General features: G+C 40.8%; 1 protein-coding gene across 1 annotated transcript in view; it reads left to right on the top strand.

Moving 5' to 3' along the window:
• Positions 1-20,952, top strand: part of LOC105380682 — a 47,965-nt gene that overhangs the window by 11,260 nt on the left and 15,753 nt on the right. The window contains exons 2-7 of the mRNA XM_048629722.1: positions 8,353-8,705; positions 12,236-12,347; positions 12,911-13,061; positions 16,675-16,777; positions 17,383-17,571; positions 17,978-18,062. Of these exons, the coding sequence (XP_048485679.1) occupies positions 8,624-8,705; positions 12,236-12,347; positions 12,911-13,061; positions 16,675-16,777; positions 17,383-17,571; positions 17,978-18,062 (722 nt within the window). The 5' untranslated portion in view covers positions 8,353-8,623. The remainder of the gene's footprint in view (positions 1-8,352; positions 8,706-12,235; positions 12,348-12,910; positions 13,062-16,674; positions 16,778-17,382; positions 17,572-17,977; positions 18,063-20,952) is intronic.

Below are 20,952 nucleotides of genomic sequence, written 5' to 3'. Positions count from 1 at the left end.
TAATAAAATAAGTACAGTTCAGTTAAAAAAATCTGCTAGTTCTGAAGTTGCCAGCGAATGCACTTTTGACGGCCGACTGGTGTAGTGGTTAGTGAGTAGTGACCCTGACTAAGCCAAAGGTCCTGGGTTCGATTCCCGGCTGGGCAGATATTTCTTTAAAGATAGATATTATTTTGTACTCGGGTCTTGGATGTTGATATTTATATTTAATATGTATCTATCTATGTATTTGTGTAGATATATCAGCTGTCCGATACCCATAACACAGACTCTGCCTAGCTTGGGGTCGGATGGCCGTGTCTGAGATGTCCCTACATATTATACTTAGTAAAGAATTAAAAAAGGAACAATAATAGCAGACTTGCCCCGTCGAGACGGTTTTTTATGACTTTATATCATAACCATCCCTAGCTAGGTCGACTGAAGAATTTTCATATTGATTTTTTAGCAGCCTCGCCCCATTTTTATCTTTCAAAGCTTAGGTTTTTTGCAAAAAAAGTTTTCTCGAATATATTTTTTTGGCTTGTATTTAAACCTCCACCAGAAATTATATGATACTGCCGCCAATAAATTCGAAATCTCCGCCAAAACGGATAAATCATCACCAAATCATGCTTCCCAAAATATTTTTGAAATGAACCTAATTATTTTTTACTGCATACTGTAAAACTATATTGGCACCATTAAAATTTATTTCAAACCAAATAAAGTATATCATCGCTATATAGATGTAACCAATATATTATTTTATCAGTATCATTTTAATAATCCTTTCTAACCAAAAAAAGTAAAAGTAAATATTAAAAATTAAGTTTATACCAAATAATAAATGGGTAAGTAATACGAGGTATAAAAACGAATGGTATAACATTCACAAGATATACGCCCATATGATATAAATTTATTAAGTACCTATAACGATCACTGTGCATAACAAACGAAAGGCATAATTACTAAATACATAATTTCGTAAAGAATAACGTTCAAAAAGTATAATTTCAATTGATATAACGCATAAAAATGCATAATATTCATAATATATAACGTTTATAACATATATTCTACAACGGATATAATTATCATAATGTATAATGCTCAAAAAGTATAATAGATTGTCGTATAGTTTTTTTAATTATTATTGACGTTATGTGGGGGGAACGCTCCGCTCCGCTTCGCTGCGCTCCGCTTTGGTTTCGACGAACATGTGCACCTAACACGCTCCTCCTCGCTTTGCTCGTCGTCGCACCTATCTTTAGGTTTTGGTACTAGGGGCTTTCACAGCATTATTATTATTGGGGCTAAGAGGAGAGACGCTCCGCTCCGCTTCGCTGCGCTCCGCTTTGGTTTCGACGACCATGTGCACCTAACACGCTCCTCCTCGCTTTGCTCGTCGTCGCACCTATCTTTAGGTTTTGGTGCTAGGGGGTTTGACGGTGTTGGGTTAACACAGATTATGGGTTAATACAGGTTAAACACAGATTATGTTATATGTTAGTATGTTTTATGAACTTTATACTAAATGATAGTATATATTTTAAACGATATACGTAATGTATGTTATACGAATTGATATTAGTCCTCGTAAGTATTATATATTTTGATATTATATCAAATGTACGTTATACCAATTGAATTTTATACCTTATGAAAATATAGATTTTGTTGTTATACGTAACGTTCATTATATGTTGTGAACGTTATTAATGTGAAATTATACATTTCGTTTTTATACGTCGCAATACGCACCCATAATAAATAGCTTATCCCAAAACAAAGTCACTTGTTAAATTGCTTTATGAATTAATTAAATCATTAGTATGTGCCTAGTAAAATCTATCCGTTACGCCATCTCGACTCCCATTCGTGTGGCCGAGGCGAGGGTTTGAATTTTGCCATGTACCAATAAATTCTATAGAAATAAGGAATTGAAATACAATTTATTATAGTTAAGTGCTTGGGGTTTCTCTGATGGATCGTATCAGAAATGAGGTTATCTGTCAGAGGACTAAGGTTACCGACATAGCTGTCAAAATATGCAAGCTGAAATGGCAGTGGGCTGGTCATATCTGCCGAAGAACCGATAACTGTTGGGTAGACGAGTTCTTGAGTGGAGACCTCGAATAGGCAAACGCAGCGTGGGACGCCCTCCTGCCCGCTGGACTGACGACCTTAGGCGGGTTGGATGAGGAAGGCCGAGGACCGAGTGTTGTGGCGCTCCTTGGGAGAGGCCTATGTCCAGCAGTGGATGATTATTGGCTGATGATCATGATGATGATAGGTAAATGTATGTATATGAGTATGCGGGCGCGGGGGGATGGCGCCGCTCAAATTTGACCTTGTCCAGAAGGGGTGAATTTGCCGCGATGCATTGAGGTCGATGTACTAGACATCAACATTGCGTCCACAAGCATCGCGCAAATTCAAAATTCATGCCGCACCACTCTTAAAGCCGCAAATGCCTACATATTAAAATTAACAGGTAAATCGATTACCTTTATTGGTGATATAAAAAAAATTGAACACGTTTGTTTTTTTTGGTGTCAATGTTTATATTTTAGTATAGTATGGAGATGCTGGAGGTGTTGGAGCATCCCCATGCAAAGGGAGGATCCTCCGACCAGGCCGGGTTGTGTGGCCTGGCGGGCAGCTGCCCAACGGTTAGCGTTGGGGATTTGTATATATAGCAGCGTAGGTGAGAAACATCGTATGCGCGATGTAGGATTTCATAGTAATTTGCGTAGTTCCCATACATCTTCTTTGTATTGCGTTCCGAGCGCCATCTGTTGATCTTCGTCTGAACTAGTGGCTAGGAGTCCGCCACAATAGCATAATTTGGTGATGATTTATCCGTTTTGGCGACGAAAAAGATTTTCTATTGTAAACTTGCAATTATTAGGAGGCGTGTTTATTTACTTTGGAACGTAAACGTTTTTTTTTGGGGTTTCGATTTTGGAGTTGATTTAATTAATTTGGTTTTAATTTTTTTTTTTGGTGCAATGTATTAGCGAACAATTATTTTTTTTGGTGATGATTTAAATTGTACCCTATTTTTTTTAGTTATGCTGCCGCCTATGGCAATAGGCCCGCCCCCTATTACATTGGGACTAACATACACTCTGGCGAAAAGTGGGTGCAGCAATGCACCTCTGCCTACCCCGCAAGGGAGTACATTAGTACAAGGCGTGAGTGCGTGTGTGTGTGTTATGCTGCCGCTGTAGACTTTGGGTCTTGGGTGGATGTATTAAATATTGGATGGCACAGAAGATATTTACGAAGGCGATGACTGTCTTTGAATTCTTAGCTCCAATTTCACAATAGTCGGTTAGATCGTAATCAAGGATTGGCTCATCAATTATACGTCATCATCTTCATATTAGATTCTTGACAGATGTGTCAAAAGTCAACCAATAATCCGAAATTGGCACTTATTCAGCTAGCGTACCACCACCACGAAATCAATCACAGTAAAAATATATTGTGAGTAGCATAGCAACATCGCTCGTTACCTTTCAAACGTCTGTCAGATTCATACATTTTACGTCAGATTTGACAGAAAAACTATGCTGCATAAGGTTGTCGATTGTTTATGTGATATGTGCAGCGATCACAGGATTCGATATTATTTTAGTATCTACCTACACAAACATATGGAAAAAACAAGTTTCTATTTTTGAACTGACAAATTTTCCTTACATTTTTGACAGTGACAGTTGACGATACTGTTCTTTTTCCATATGTTTGTGTAGTTCGAATTTGTATCGAATCCTGTGATCACTGCAATGTACAGTGGTGGTGTAGCTAGTCTCAATGATAAAATTCATCCTATTAGCGAGACTTAGGTACCGTTAAAGTCTAGTTTCCTGAATTTAAAGCTCGCACAAGTCTAGGGTTTTCTAAGTGGCATCGAAACTAGAATTCTAAGAAAGTTGTTAGGTTCCGTTCACACAGAAGAGAGAGATCTGTGTCGCGAGCATAGGATTCGATACTATTTTCGAATCTACACGAAGGGTCACTTTTACCAAACGCTAAACGTATTTTAATCAAATTTTTAATACATTTGGTACTAACTGACAGACGTATGACAGGCTACTAAATACGTTTAGCGTTTGGTGAAATTCCACCTAACATATGGATAAAACAAATGTCACTTTTGGAACTAACTTTGCCTTACATTTTGACAGTGACAGTTGACGATACGCAACGTTAACGGAGGATCGAAACTTGTGCTCACGACTCTGCTCGGAGACGAGACGTGAGCAATTTTTTTTATCACGTTGGATATATAAAGACACATAGGTACTTTATCATATTATTTAAGGCTCAACAGATGTTTGCGGGAACCGAACCCGGGACTTTCGTATTAGTACACGCTCTAACTGCTAGCTTTCCTATCGACATAACGGTATCTTTAAACGGGCAATGGCAATAACAGAGCTACAAAAAGCCGTTTCTAAAATGAAAATGGCGAATGATTTTCTTTTCTTCCAAGAAAGTGGCAAAAATACTCACACACACCCGTGCAAGTTGCAATTGCAAAAGAATAGGGTTGTCACTCGTCATTCTTGGATGATTAAGTATTTTATTTATTAAGTTAATTTTAATATAACAACACGTTAAGCCGCTTGTTGTTTCGGCAGCAGTCGTAAAGCCTAGGCCTTAGCGCAGCAGAAAATATCTGACAGTCGGGTTGACCACTTAGACGACAATTAATTTTTGTAAACATGTAATTCTTATTTTTTATGCATGTTGTGCTCACTTCTAGTAGGGCTTATTCATTGTAAGGCAGTTAGGCAACAGATTTTGAAAGCTTTAGGAACTAAGCTCAGTTTAGAGAGCCAAAAAAAAAAAAAAAACTCTTTCCACAAGTTTGCTTTTGTTGGGGGGCTCCACCAATTTGCACTGTGCCCGCGTGGTGGACAAGGCCTAAAAAACCCTTCTCAGAATGCGGCCAGTTTTATGCTTTGTTTTGGTATGTGATACTCCATCTTGTTCATATATCGTTAATAGCTATTCCCGCGCGCTTCGCTTCGCCTTAAAAAGTTTTCCCGTGGGAATTCCGGGATAAAAAGTAGCCTATGTTCTTTCCCAGAGTCTAGACCATATGTATACCAAATTTCATTCAAATCCGTTCAGTAGTTTTGGCGTGAAAGAGTAACAGACAGACAGACAGACAGACAGACACAGTTACTTTCGCATTTATAATATTAGTTAGGATCTAAGTTCTAAACTTATACTGTACTACCACAAAAAACTTTAAATACTGTTTAACTAGTGTTTAAAACGAAATTTGACAGATTTTGTAGTTGTTTGACAGCGATAAACATCTGTTAAATATTGTCTTAAGTTTTTGTGGTGAGGCCAAAAAAAATTCAATGATAATAACATAATCTAGTTTTAAGTTAATTATCAAGTGACTTTTTAGTTTTTCCTGCTTTCATATACTTATCTTTTTTTGCACCTTTTAACCTTTTTACTTGTACCTCCTGTAGGTTGGCTGGTGGAAAATGCTTTTAGCATTAAGTCCACCTTTTGTACACATATATCTCATTTGTGCAATAAAGAATTAAATAAATAAATAAATAATTAGTTCATAAGTAAAACATCCACAAGCCATCACTTGGCAGCCCTAGCCAGTTTTTCAGTTTGAAAAATCAAACGTGTTCCACACACACACACACACACACATTTTGCTAGTGTCTATGTGTGTGTTTAATATGAACGTATAATTATTGTGTTGAAGCGCCAGTGTGTTAGTTCGAGATTGTAATTTTTGCATTGTTTGTCTACTTATGTATTTGCAATAGGTGAAATCTCGGTTTTGCATGAATAGCTTTATAGAATCATAGTGTGGTTTTGTTTTCGTTATTTTGTTAATAGGTAGGTATATGGAATGCATTATTACGTATGTATGTAGTAAATAATAAATAAAAAATAAAAAAAACACGCACTCACGCCTTGTACTAATGTACTCCCTTGCGGGGTAGGCAGAGGTGCATTGCTGCACCCACTTTTCGCCAGAGTGTTATGTTAGTCCCAATGTAATAGGGGGCGGGCCTATTGAAATTTTACGGGCACATCCAAGACCCGAGAACAAATATCTGTGTTTAAACAAATATCTGCCCCAGCCGGGAATCGAACCCGGGACCATCGGCTCAGTAGTCAGGTCACTAACCACTACGCCATTCGGTCGTGCGCCATTCGGTCGTGTAGTAAATAATACTGTATGTATAATGCACATAATTATGGGGGCTTTTTCTCGATTAAATCACTCGTAGAATCCACCCTTAAAGTTTGTCGGGTCCGAAAAACAACACACTGTATAGTGTAGGGACTGTACGTAAAATATACATCCTAACTAATATTATAAATGCGAAAGTAACTGTGTCTGTCTGTCTGTCTGTCTGTCTGTCTGTTACTCTTTCACGCCAAAACTACTGAACGGATTTGAATGAAATTTGGTATACATACGGTCTAGACCCTGGGAAAGAACATAGGCTACTTTTTATCCCGGAATTCCCACGGCAAAACTTTTTAAGGCGAAGCGAAGCTCGCGGGGACAGCTAGTTATATATAAAAGAATCCATAGTAGTCCCTGCGGCACAGGGTGTCCTATAGTGTAGGGACTGTAAGTAATAATAATATCAATTGTACGGAATAGTCACCTTTCTCAATTCGTCATCCTATCTAGCCAGAGTTACTTAGTGCCTGTTTGTTACTAAAGGACATAATCTATGATTGAAAATTTGTCTAGCTAACGAAATTAAAAAAAAAAAACAATACGCTTAAAAACCCATTAGCAGCTCCCAAACGGCTCGTTTTTGAGTTACAACGAGATAAGAGTGACTTTTGACACAAAAACAGTTATCTTTTTCCAAAAACGGTTACGCAAGACGCGATAGCGGGAGATAGGCGCTTATCACTTGTTTTTCAAATCGACGAAAACAGGTTTTGGAATTAAGATTTTGTACTCTGTACCGGAGGCGCTGGTAAACGGAATGCTAACAAGAAACAGGGGGTTACTTTAGCTTCAATATGACAGAAAACGAAGACTAAATCGACTAAAGGTTGTCTTGAAAAAATCGCATTAAGCGATAAGGCCGTTTTTGTACATATGTGTTAGTATTTATGTTAAGTAAGTTTATTACATGTGTCTATCTAAATAAAACGAAAACAGAGCTAATTATTCTGGCGAAACCCGACAATTTAAAAAAAAATTTAGGTCAACAAATCTAAGCGCATAACTTCTCTTTACTCATAAGTAACACAGTTCTATGTAACATACCTATTTTAAATAATATAAAAACCAAATACATTTCAGTAGACATCCAAAATGTGTGTTGACAGAATACAAAACTCAAAATACAGTTAAAATGTTAAGGTGGGAAAATTTTGAGAATCCCACTCGTATAATAATGCCATTAAAAAGTGTACCACGCTCGTCGTCTTTATTTAGACTCTGCGTTTCGAAAAGTTATTTTTAGATGTGTTAATGCAAATTTTATGTAATAGAAATTACGTTGGTTCGGATTTTAAAACGAGTTTTTTATACAAATTTGTGTGCATTTTTGTGTTTGATGAAGTAAGAATTTTTTGGCGCTAATTCGCTTTGTAAAAAAAGGCTTTCAAGTGGGAATTCCGGGGTTAAGGGTACTTGAGCAGATAAGGCCAAGCCCAGTAAGGGCCAGTCTTTTGATCCGTGGTTAACTTTACCATTAGCTTGACAAGACAGGACTTGACTAATGGTTAAAGTTTGACTACGGATCAAAAAACCCGGCCTATGTAATGTATGTACATAAAAAAATCATAGGTTACGAGAACTTCTATCTATTTTACAAAGTTAATTAGATAACTAAGTAAGTACTAATGTTATTGTGATTTGCTAAGTACAAAAAAATCGTTTTTGTTTCTAATTGTATCTAAATAATGATAACAATAATACAATTGAAACGTAAAATTATACTTTTTCCTCCTAGTGACGTCATCACACGTTTTGTAATACTTAGTTAGTTGTAGTTTCGTACTTTTCTTTTTTTTAATCGATTGTGACATGGCAGGATTTGAACCCCCGGCCTCTCGAATGAGAGGACTAGGTCTGAGCATCTAGTACGTGCTTTGCAATCTACGAAAACGAACCAAACATAATTTAAACTGATTTTAAGTTTTGGTTTCAACTGCATGCAATATCTGTCACAAGTTTCCGCTAGGGGCGCCACTGAACTTGAATGCGTGAAAACGTAAACTTTTATCGTTTTCGACAATCTTTTAAAACTGTACTAGACTTACTTATCCGTTGCGTCACCTCGCCACAGCTCTATGTAAATCTAAATTAACGGCGTTTTTTTTTTGTTACAGATACCAAGAAGACACGGAAACCACCGAAAAACATTCCAAGAACTAAAAACCAACAACAAAAACAACACAATAAATCTAAAGACTTCTCTAGTTCGACCAAATCTATCTACCAAACTAAGAATCTTTTTTTTTTTTAATAAGATTTTGAACTAAAAATCTAAAAACAACTTCCTTACTAACCTGCCTTTCTAGACCAAAGCCTTATTATTAGAGTTAAATGTGTAAATAAATATAATTTATTTGGAATAGAGTAAATATAGTTATATTCGAAATGTTGCCACAACAGTATTGTCTGCGATGGAAGCACCATCACTCGAATGTTCAGAATATGTTCGCGCAGCTTCTGGAGAAAGGTAAGCTAATATTGTACACTAGCTGTTCCCGCGAGCTTCGCTTCGCCTTAAAAAGTTTTCCCGTGGGAATTCCGGAATAAAAAGTAACCTATGTTCTTTCTCAGGGTCTATACCATATGTATACCAAATTTCATTCAAATCCGTTCAGTAGTTTTGGCGTGAAAGAGTAACAGACAGACAGACAGACAGACAGACACAGTTACTTTCGCATTTATAATATTAGTTAGGATTAGTTAGGATTAGTTCTAGTCTATAAGTATGTTTTTTCGAATGTCTGATTTATGTGGTGTTCAATAAAGCAATATTCTATTCTATTCTAATATTTTGCCACGACGTAGCATGTATTGTACATTTATCTCTTTTGCTGACTGTACACCTATTTATTATGCTTTATAATTATATTTTATATTATACGTGTGTCCATAACCTATCCACCGATAGGAGCTCCCGAGTGACGCAGCTTTCTATGCACGGGTCTGTTATCGACGTCAATACACTTGTTTAATGCGCTTACCTCCAATCACATCACTCTATTTTTGGCTAATCGCGATATAGTGATGTTTAACTGCGTCGTTAACAAACCCGTGAAGCGACAGCAGGCGCACCCTGGACAAGACCTAGCACGGGAAGCAAGATGCGCACGTCAAGACGTAACCCTTTATGTCCTAGCAAAGTTCTATATATATCCATCCGTAGATACATGAAGTCAATCTTAATCCTAACTAATCCTAATCCTAACTAATCCTAATCCTAACTAATATTATAAATGCGAAAGTAACTGTGTCTGTCTGTCTGTTACTCTTTCACGCCAAAACTACTGAACGGATTTGAATGAAATTTGGTATACATACGGTCTAGACCCTGGGAAAGAATATAGGCTACTTCTTATCCCGGAATTCCCACGGGAAAACTTTTTAAGGCGAAGCGAAGCTCGCGGGAACAGCTAGTGTAAAATCAAACTAATCTATCGATATAACCCACAAGTGAAATAAAAACAGCGAAACTATTAATAGTGGCAAAAAATTCCACTACATTAAAGCTTATTTAATCAAAATTATCATTAACTATTTGGATTCCAAAAACCACCATAAGTTGACCTTGTATTCACTATTTGTCTCTTCGCGGTAGCGGGTCAAGTTAGGAAGGAAACATGTAACTGTATTCAACTCAAGAACAGCAAAAAAAGAGATGTACATAATATAGGAGAGTTTTTTTAGCTGATGTCGTAAAATCGTGGAACAAAAGATATTCAGGATGATTTTTTGAGTTAGGTACTCTTGAGTAAATATTTTTTTACAAATCGTAGAACAAACGTTATTGATCCCCTTACGCATTATTACCTCTGCAACACCCTGTACATGGATAGTTCAAAAGTAAACAAACAAATTGTTTGACAGCTGAAGTAGGTACCTTGTGTTTGGATGTCAATCAACATGGCGACCGGTCGCAATGTTGTAATTTTAGGCAAAGACAAAACTACTGTTGTCCTTTTTTACGTAGGATAACACCAATAAGTTAAAAAGAGACGACGATATATTTTTAAGTACCGTTTTTATGCCAGGTCCTCTCTTTATTCCTTTGTCATTGATTTCAGTTCGATATCTCCAGATGAACGGTCTTGACAGACGGACAACGAATTAGGTTTTGAGGTACAGAGCGAGTAACCTAACCAACTCTAAACATTTCCAAGATTCAAAACTGAAAGTAGCATAACTCTTAAACGGCTAAGGCAATACAATATAGCAAAACCCCCGATATTCAAGACCAAATATTGCATTACATTTGAGCGGCTGAACCGATTTTCAAAACAACACTCAGGGTAACATTAGCCCCAAAAAAAACAAATCAAAAATCGGTACAGCCGTTTGGGGAAACACTACAGACAGATGCAAACACACAGAATCGTATAACTTTTACAGCTTACTTTTTCGTCGGGGGTTAAAAAGAGACCACGAGTAACAATAAAAGAATACTAATTAGATTATGTACGGTGGCCTGCGCCTAAAAGTATACAGGCGGAGTTTTTTAAAATAGCGATCTCAAGCTCACATGCTGCTCAAGCACATCCACATAAACACCACTGCTACACCCATCACACACAACACGTCCCCGGATTTATAACAGATGTAGCTGGGCCCTTCATCATCAGGGATCGCTATTTTAAAAACTCCGCCTGTATACTTTTAGGCGCAGGCCACCGTACATCTCCCTATTTCCATGTTCGACCTCTAACAAAAGTAAAATTAATGTGTCTGTGAATGGAAAATTCCTATTCCAAAAACCGGTTTTATAAAAATAAAGCGTCGACATAGAAAGTATTTTTGTATGCGTAAATGTTTTTTTGAAAAACCTGTATTAGTTTGGATTTCCGTCGTTTATACCTACAATTGGATAAAATGTTTATTTTGACACGTTTCGTAACTATTTTAGCTTCGTAAGCATCTACTAGTAATTTCAGTCTGAGTTCAAAATACTCCAAAGAACTTGGCCATTTCGATTGCCCGTTACGTAACCCTGCTGCCGCTACACGGGTTCTTTATCGACTAGGTAAACGTATACTATATGTTTTTCGACGTAGATAAACGTCACTATATCCCGATTCTGCTTAAATACGGCGCTGTGATTGGAGGAACGCGCATCAAACGATAACATACTCGTGCCGCGGCCGCTGTAGTTATAGCATAACAATATCAATCCTAACTAATATTATAAATGCGAAAGTAACTTTGTCTGTCTGTCTGTCTGTTACTCTTTCACGCCAAAACTACTGAACGGATTTAAATAAAATTTGGTACACATATGGTCTAGAGTCTAGACCATATGTGTACCAAATTTCATTCAAATCCGTCTAGACTCTAGACCCTGGGAAAGAACATAGGCTACTTTTTATCCCGGAATTCCCACGGGAATTTTTTTTAAGGCGAAGCGAAGCGCGCGGGAACAGCTATCCTAACTAATATTATAAATGTGAAAGTAACTGTGTCTGTCTGTCTGTCTGTCTGTCTGTTACTCTTTCACGCAAAAACTACTCAACGGATTTGAATGAAATTTGGTATACATACATTGTAAAATATGGTCTAGACCCTGGGAAAGAACATAGGCTACTTTTTATCCCGGAATTCCCACGGGAAAACTTTTAAAGGCGAAGCGAAGCGAGCGGGAACAGCTAGTAATATTATAAATGCGAAAGTAACTGTGTCTGTCTGTCTGTTACTCTTTCACGCCAAAACTACTGATCGGATTTGAATGGAATTTGGTATACATATGATTTAGACTCTGAGAAAGAACATAGGCTGCTTTTTATCCCGGAATTCCCACGGGAAAACTTTTTAAGGCGAAGCGAAGCGCGCGGGAGTAGCTATACCCTATATGACTAAAAACTAACTTTCTGAGCGCTGCCTGCTAGCCACGACACGCTGATTGGACGACAGCTCTCGTTAGTTTGTTTTTCGTCAGTATAGAGTGACCCTCTAGAAGTGAGTGAGTGATCTTCTATCAAGTATATCTAAGTCTTCTTCTTCTTCTTTCAGAGCGCTTCTGTGATGTGACGCTGTACTGCTCTCCGTCGTTCGCGAGCCAGCTGGAGCGGGGGGACACCGTCGACCCGGAGTCCATCAAGGGGGTCTCCTTGAGGGCACATAGGTAATAACAGCCCCATAAAATGCTTTGGACTAGGGCCTAGTCAATAGGCCTAAAATCCTGCCTTCATTGGAAGGAGACCCGTGCCCCAGCAGTGGGGATATAATGGGTTGTGATGATGAAGCTACAATGACTATATTTGACTTGTATCGACGACATCTTGATAGTGCTAATCGTAATTAATATCAGTTCTACCACGTTAAACTATGGTTTTTACGGAGTCTTTGTTAAATCATGTCAATGCACCAGTGTCTTTTGAAAAATAAAAATAAACATCTAACAATCAGTCATTGCTGATCTCCTGCCTATAAGATGGTAAAGCAACCCCTTGCCCTTTCGTAACTATTCAGCTGCCGTACGTAACACCGACACATTAGCAATTCACAATCCATAAGCAGCGTCGATCGCCTTACAAACATCTGTCAAATCCATACAAGTTACGTCAGATTTGACAAGCGAGCAACACCGCTAAGGATTGTTAATTGCTACTGTTCCATGGTGGTGTGTTAATCCCACAGGTATATTAATTGAACCGTAAACTCATTGCTAACCCATTCCTCCCCCAGGGTGGTGCTAGCGGCCTGCTCCGAGCTACTCGGCTGCCTCCTCGGCGCGCACTCCGGCGGGGAGCCCGTGCTGGTCATCGACGGAGCCAGCCCGAGCCACGTGCGGGCGCTCCTGCACTACATGTATACTGGCGAGATGAGCGTGCCAAGGGTGAGTGACTCGCCAGTGAGTCGCAACAGCACGCGTTGCTAGTAGGTCACAACCCCAGGGTGGTGCTAGCGGCCTGCTCCGAACTGCTGGGCTGCCTCCTCGGCGCGCACTCCGGCGGGGAGCCCGTGCTGGTCATCGACGGAGCCAGCCCGAGCCACGTGCGGGCGCTCCTGCACTACATGTATACTGGCGAGATGAGCGTGCCAAGGGTGAGTGACTCGCTAGTAGAGATGGATATAACGGCTTAAATTGTATAACAAATTTAAACGTTATGCTCAATAAAATGAGCATGGTTAATATAATGCTGTAACGCTTAAAAAGCTTTTTCTAACGATGCTGCGATTCGTTGTGAATTTCAACGAAAATACTTTTTCTAACGATGCTGCTATTCGTTGTGAATTTCAACGTAAATACTTTTTCTAACGATACTGCTATTCGTTGTGAATTTCAACGTAAATACTTTTTCTAACGATACTGCTATTCGTTGTGAATTTCAACGAATCACAGTATCGTTAGAAAAAGCATTGAAATAGTTAAATGTTATTAAGTTCTCAGGTTAATTATAAACGAAAGTCCGTTATTAACGATTACGTTTCCAAAGAACCAAAGGTTACAACGTGTATTTAAAAAGTTTTAAACGAAAAATGCTATTTCTTGGCAACGAGCTATCCTACTATTTTTAAAAAGCTCTGCTTAGTTTAGAGCTATTCGTTTAAACGACCACCTCTACTCGCCAGTGAGTCGCAACAGCACGCGTTGCTAGTAGGTGCGAGCCCGTGCTGGTCATCGACGGAGCCAGACTACTCACTACATGTATACTGGCGAGATGAGCGTGCCGCGGGTGAGTGACTCGCCAGTGAGTCGCAACAGCACGCGTTGCTAGTAGGTGCGAGCCCGTGCTGGTCATCGACGGAGCCAGACTACTCACTACATGTATACTGGCGAGATGAGCGTGCCGCGGGTGAGTGACTCGCCAGTGAGTCGCAACAGCACGCGTTGCTAGTAGGTGCGAGCCCGTGCTGGTCATCGACGGAGCCAGACTACTCACTACATGTATACTGGCGAGATGAGCGTGCCGCGGGTGAGTGACTCGCCAGTGAGTCGCAACAGCACGCGTTGCTAGTAGGTGCGAGCCCGTGCTGGTCATCGACGGAGCCAGACTACTCACTACATGTATACTGGCGAGATGAGCGTGCCGCGGGTGAGTGACTCGCCAGTGAGTCGCAACAGCACGCGTTGCTAGTAGGTGCGAGCCCGTGCTGGTCATCGACGGAGCCAGACTACTCACTACATGTATACTGGCGAGATGAGCGTGCCGCGGGTGAGTGACTCGCCAGTGAGTCGCAACAGCACGCGTTGCTAGTAGGTGCGAGCCCGTGCTGGTCATCGACGGAGCCAGACTACTCACTACATGTATACTGGCGAGATGAGCGTGCCGCGGGTGAGTGACTCGCCAGTGAGTCGCAACAGCACGCGTTGCTAGTAGGTGCGAGCCCGTGCTGGTCATCGACGGAGCCAGACTACTCACTACATGTATACTGGCGAGATGAGCGTGCCGCGGGTGAGTGACTCGCCAGTGAGTCGCAACAGCACGCGTTGCTAGTAGGTGCGAGCCCGTGCTGGTCATCGACGGAGCCAGCCTACTCACTACATGTATACTGGCGAGATGAGCGTGCCGCGGGTGAGTGACTCGCTAGTGAGTCGCAACAGCACGCGTTGCTAGTAGGTGCGAGCCCGTGCTGGTCATCGACGGAGCCAGACTACTCACTACATGTATACTGGCGAGATGAGCGTGCCGCGGGTGAGTGACTCGCCAGTGAGTCGCAACAGCACGCGTTGCTAGTAGGTGCGAGCCCGTGCTGGTCATCGACGGAGCCAGACTACTCACTACATGTATACTGGCGAGATGAGCGTGCCGCGGGTGAGTGACTCGCCAGTGAGTCGCAACAGCACGCGTTGCTAGTAGGTGCGAGCCCGTGCTGGTCATCGACGGAGCCAGACTACTCACTACATGTATACTGGCGAGATGAGCGTGCCGCGGGTGAGTGACTCGCCAGTGAGTCGCAACAGCACGCGTTGCTAGTAGGTGCGAGCCCGTGCTGGTCATCGACGGAGCCAGACTACTCACTACATGTATACTGGCGAGATGAGCGTGCCGCGGGTGAGTGACTCGCCAGTGAGTCGCAACAGCACGCGTTGCTAGTAGGTGCGAGCCCGTGCTGGTCATCGACGGAGCCAGACTACTCACTACATGTATACTGGCGAGATGAGCGTGCCGCGGGTGAGTGACTCGCCAGTGAGTCGCAACAGCACGCGTTGCTAGTAGGTGCGAGCCCGTGCTGGTCATCGACGGAGCCAGACTACTCACTACATGTATACTGGCGAGATGAGCGTGCCGCGGGTGAGTGACTCGCCAGTGAGTCGCAACAGCACGCGTTGCTAGTAGGTGCGAGCCCGTGCTGGTCATCGACGGAGCCAGACTACTCACTACATGTATACTGGCGAGATGAGCGTGCCGCGGGTGAGTGACTCGCCAGTGAGTCGCAACAGCACGCGTTGCTAGTAGGTGCGAGCCCGTGCTGGTCATCGACGGAGCCAGACTACTCACTACATGTATACTGGCGAGATGAGCGTGCCGCGGGTGAGTGACTCGCCAGTGAGTCGCAACAGCACGCGTTGCTAGTAGGTGCGAGCCCGTGCTGGTCATCGACGGAGCCAGACTACTCACTACATGTATACTGGCGAGATGAGCGTGCCGCGGGTGAGTGACTCGCCAGTGAGTCGCAACAGCACGCGTTGCTAGTAGGTGCGAGCCCGTGCTGGTCATCGACGGAGCCAGACTACTCACTACATGTATACTGGCGAGATGAGCGTGCCGCGGGTGAGTGACTCGCCAGTGAGTCGCAACAGCACGCGTTGCTAGTAGGTGCGAGCCCGTGCTGGTCATCGACGGAGCCAGACTACTCACTACATGTATACTGGCGAGATGAGCGTGCCGCGGGTGAGTGACTCGCCAGTGAGTCGCAACAGCACGCGTTGCTAGTAGGTGCGAGCCCGTGCTGGTCATCGACGGAGCCAGACTACTCACTACATGTATACTGGCGAGATGAGCGTGCCGCGGGTGAGTGACTCGCCAGTGAGTCGCAACAGCACGCGTTGCTTCCCAGGGCGGTGCTAGCGGCATGCTCGGAGCTACACTACATGTACACCAACGACTCGCCAGTGAGTCGCAATAAGAGTGAGCCTCGACGTTCTACAGGGTGTTGCAAAAAGGGTATAATAAGCCGAAGGAACAGCTTTTGGTCCACGACTTTTTATTATGGTGGACAGATTCTTTCAAATGTCATGGAGTCGTAGTTGTAAAATAAAACTCTGAAATCAATTTCAATTACTATAGGTACCACTTTAGCAACACTGTATATGACTACAGCCGGTCTACGCTGTCGACAAGGCATGACTATTAGATTGTTAAACGGTTAACCGAGTGGTGTAAGCTACTTATTTGGACGGAGTTTCTCGCAGCGATGGCGCTAATAGAAATAAGTGCTACACAGTCCAGTCGTCCAACCATACCTAATCCATAACTAACTAATAGTTTATCTGTTGTTTCCAGTCACAACTGCAGAGTTTGCTGAAGACGGCCGAGGAGCTGAAGATCAAGGGGCTGACGGACATCCGGTGGAACAACAAGGACGAGCCGCCCGACTGCGATAACGGTGAGTCATGAGGGATTTTGCACCATAGACAACTACCATAGGCTGTTTTTAACAGCATGCGGATTTGATCACGCACGCGGGATTGCCCCGTACGCGTTCATACAACTATTGTATTTTTTCGACGCGAAAAAATGGCGTATAAACCCGCATGCGAGATGAATTCCGCATGCCGTTAAAAACAGCCATAGCCAAAAACCGACAGGTGGCGCTATAGCTAGTTGAACTTTTATACTAACAGCACTGCATTTTTTACTGCTTTTAATGACCAACTGTAGATTGGGATAACTAGAGCCGTAAATTTAAATAAAATTATAACTTCAGTTTGTAAGCGTTTTTCCCAAAACTGACTCTTCACGCCCTCTTCGTGCTAATTCCTATTTTTAGAACCTTCCAACCAATACCCAGTAGCTAGAATGTAAAAGTTTTTGTAAAAAACGCTAAAAACGTACGTTACTCAAGAAAACATAGCACCGGTGGCGATCTATCCGAAAAATTCGGAACTTTTTTTATGATCTGTCCGAAAAATCTCCTATTATAACAACATTTTACTGCCCCTGTAGTCAAGAATAAATTTTATTGTAATTATTCCTATCTATTCCTTTCAGATTCAGTAACGACGACGGCAAGCAAACCAGACGTGAAAACATACGCGAGGAACCACCGAGAGGAAGCGAGACAGCAAGACAACAGGAGCGAAAGAGACAACCGGAGCGAAAGAGACAGCAGGAGCGACAGAGACAACCGGAGCGAAAAAGAAGGCAGGAGCGAGATTGGCGAGAGGTTTAGTGCTAATGGTGAGTTGGATACATATATAATTGTACAGGATGTTGCAAAAAGGGTACACCTACGGTATACTAAGCCGATACCTACGTGTGCACTGTGCAGCATGTTAAATCTAAGCCCGAGAATGAAATCAGAATGAAAATTCGCGAAAAAATATATAATATTATTGATTTTCAATAGAAACTATGTTGGTCACGTGACTTTTTTGCTACGGCTCAGTATACCCTTTTTGCAACACCATGTACTATGTATAATGCTTGCAGATAAAGAAACGATTTTGCAAATGGCGGACAAATTAATGTAATTCTTACTTGCTAGTGTTCTTATGTCTACGAATACTAGTTATACATATAGCCGGGTCTGCCCTGCGTTCTTGTTTTCCACTAATAAATTTTCACCCTACAAATGTCGTTTCAGGAGGTCCACCGCCACTGATAAAGCTACCGACAAAAGAAAAACACCCCTTGACCAGCCCAATCAAACGAGAGCAGAATTCTGACACGTAAGTATAATATTGTTCTTATTTTTTATGGAACCGTAGCTAAGGGTGCTTACATAGAGGCAGGTTCCCTGAGGTTAAATTACTCGATGAATTTAGTAGGGAAATTTTAGTTCTGCTACCGACCGCCAGGGGCGCTGTTCATATTTTCATACAAAATTACTCGATGAACTCTACTTCACGTTCACGATGAAAATTCATGCTAAGGGGTCAGATTATGCGAAAGCGCTCATGACATTAAAAAATCCGGGAAATGCTCCGTGAGTGAGCGCTTTCGCATAATCGGGTTACCGGAACAGGTAGATACAGGGAACCCGATTCTCTATGTAAGCACCCTAAGGCGGCAGTGAAGCTGCTTCTGAAGCTTGGGGCCGCGGGTTCGAATCCCGACTAAGGCAAACATATGTGTGACGATCAGTTTTGTTTGCCTATATCTAGTTGTCGTTTATGTATTTAAATATGTATCTATTTTTGTATTTGTGTAGATATGTTAGCTGTCCGACACCCATATCACAACATGTTCTGCCTGGTTTGGGGTGGGGTAGCCGTGTGTGAGATGTCCCCATATTTTTTTTTATTTTTTTATTGTACAGGGAATAATGCTAGGGTTGTCCTGAGAAATGGTTTTGTTCCCGAGCGTTTGAAGGACTAATTTAAGAGGGAAGAATAGCTTGGCGATCCTAGCGAAATAGGTATTAAGGAAAACATTTGCTATCGCTTGTGCTCTCATGCCCCGGGCACGGGTGCGATAGAGAGGCATTGCAGATCGCGACTGACAATAGGTGTACGTTTCTTGATGAATTCTCAATTCCGGAGAAAACGGTTTTCACTGATTAAATCAGTGTCCTAAACCCTAGGCTATCTTTAGTCTTCGTTACATACGAGTAATAAGGGGAGGAGTATTTTCTGGCCTTCATATTCCGATATAAAGAAATAGCAAGTGAGTATTTTTTTATTTATATCCTTCCCTCTAATATACTTATTTATATATCAGATAAAAATAAGTATACAAATGATTGACTTAATGCTTAAGGCATTTTCTACCAGCCAACATACAGGAGGTACAGAAAAGCTAGTAAAAAGGAGTGCAAGAAGAAAAAGTAAAAATAGGTATGAAAGAAGAAAGCATTAAAATCAAACTAGTCACTTGATAATTAACTAAATATATAAAGAAATACATAATATATGTATTCTTTATATATATCTATATATCTATATATATATATATATATATATATATATATATATATATACTGAATCCAAAATTATGTAGGTAGGTAATTAGTAACGACTAACGAGTATAGAATATACGTACTAAATAAATTTTTGATAAAATTGTTGCCGATATGCACCCTAAATTACTGTCATTTTGTATGTAAGGTTATTTAGGTATTTGCAGTGTAGGTAACTAAAATAATTATGATATTTATGTAAAAAATAACCTTTGCGACTTTATACTGACTTTGTCATTGTGTACGAAACACTATGATGTTATTTTATGATAATTATACTTTGTTTTCATACCTAGTAGTTTACATAGTTTCGGTGTTATTAAATTTGTGTTGACTTGGCTTAGTAAATCATAGTCAATATTATTCGCTTTTGTGGCGGCAAGTATATCTATATTACTTTTATGTACCTAAGTAACTATAGTTATGCCTATATTATTATATTGGTAGACGTAAATAAAATTTGAAGGGTACAGGAAAGTAAGGGGAGTAGAAATTCTAGTTTGGTAGTAGACATGGACCAATGAGTGTATACAATGGCTCTTACGGTGAAGGAAAACATCGTGAGGAAACCTGCATATCTAGATTTAGCACATCTAGATATGTGAACCCACCAACCCGCAGTGGACCAGCGTGGTGAGAAATGGTCCAAGCTTAGGAAGGCAGTTTAGACCTTGGGGATATGCACAAAGGTTCCACACGAGAGAGCCAGGTGCAGGTACTTACACCCCCACAGAGAATAGAACAGAATGGAATGTATGCCTTCAGGATTGACCCTTCTTTCCCTGTACCCTTTATTCGTTTTTAATTCTTGCAGATATAATACTACCACGGTTACGGAGCCATTTTATAGGAGAGGTAGAAAGAAACGCTTACGCTTGTCCGTCCGACGGAAGAAGTGTCACCTCGCCAGAACGGCAACAAAATGGTTTGTACATAAATAGGTACTTGCCTAAAAGGTCTATGTTTTTATCTCAGATACTAAATTTCTGGGAATTCAATTCAATTTCTAAGATTCTGGAAGGTTCATCAACAGTCGATTGTCCCACCAATAGAACGATACGTCACTTAATCACAGAACATTCATGGGACATTCGACTATGGATGAACCGCTCAGAATCTGTCAATTTAGTATCTGAGAATAAAATTGGCTGTAACTATACTTCGGATTAGACGTATTACTGTTTTATTATATTATTTTATTTTATATTATTGTACCTTTATTGCACAAATATATAAATAAGTGTACAAAGGGTGGACTTAATGCTAAAAGCATTAACCAGTCAGTGGGTTGTGGGTCGCGTAGAAACTATGTTAAAGGTGTGCAAAAAATAATAGTAAAGAAATTGCAATGTCACTCAATATTTATTTATTTACTTAGAGAGTCGAGAGACGAACAGTCATATATAATTTATCTGTAAACATAACTAGGTAGTATATTTTAGACCTATAGTCTCATAAATAAAGTAGTTATACAATAGTTTTTTGGTGTTTTATTACGGCTCTGAGGTAAAATAAACTCTAATGCGAGCATATCACATCGCTATTTCGTATAGGCGCATTCGTGTTATTCGATCGGAATCGGTTTGTCATAAAAAATATTTATATATATATATATATATATAAATATATATTAGTGTTCAATTGTTTACTGGGATCCATCC

Source organism: Plutella xylostella, chromosome 24 (assembly GCF_932276165.1).
Source record: "Plutella xylostella chromosome 24, ilPluXylo3.1, whole genome shotgun sequence".
Taxonomy (NCBI): Eukaryota; Metazoa; Arthropoda; class Insecta; order Lepidoptera; family Plutellidae; genus Plutella; species Plutella xylostella.
The sequence above is the reverse complement of the archived record's forward strand: the minus strand, read 5'-3'. Positions and strand labels throughout refer to the sequence as shown.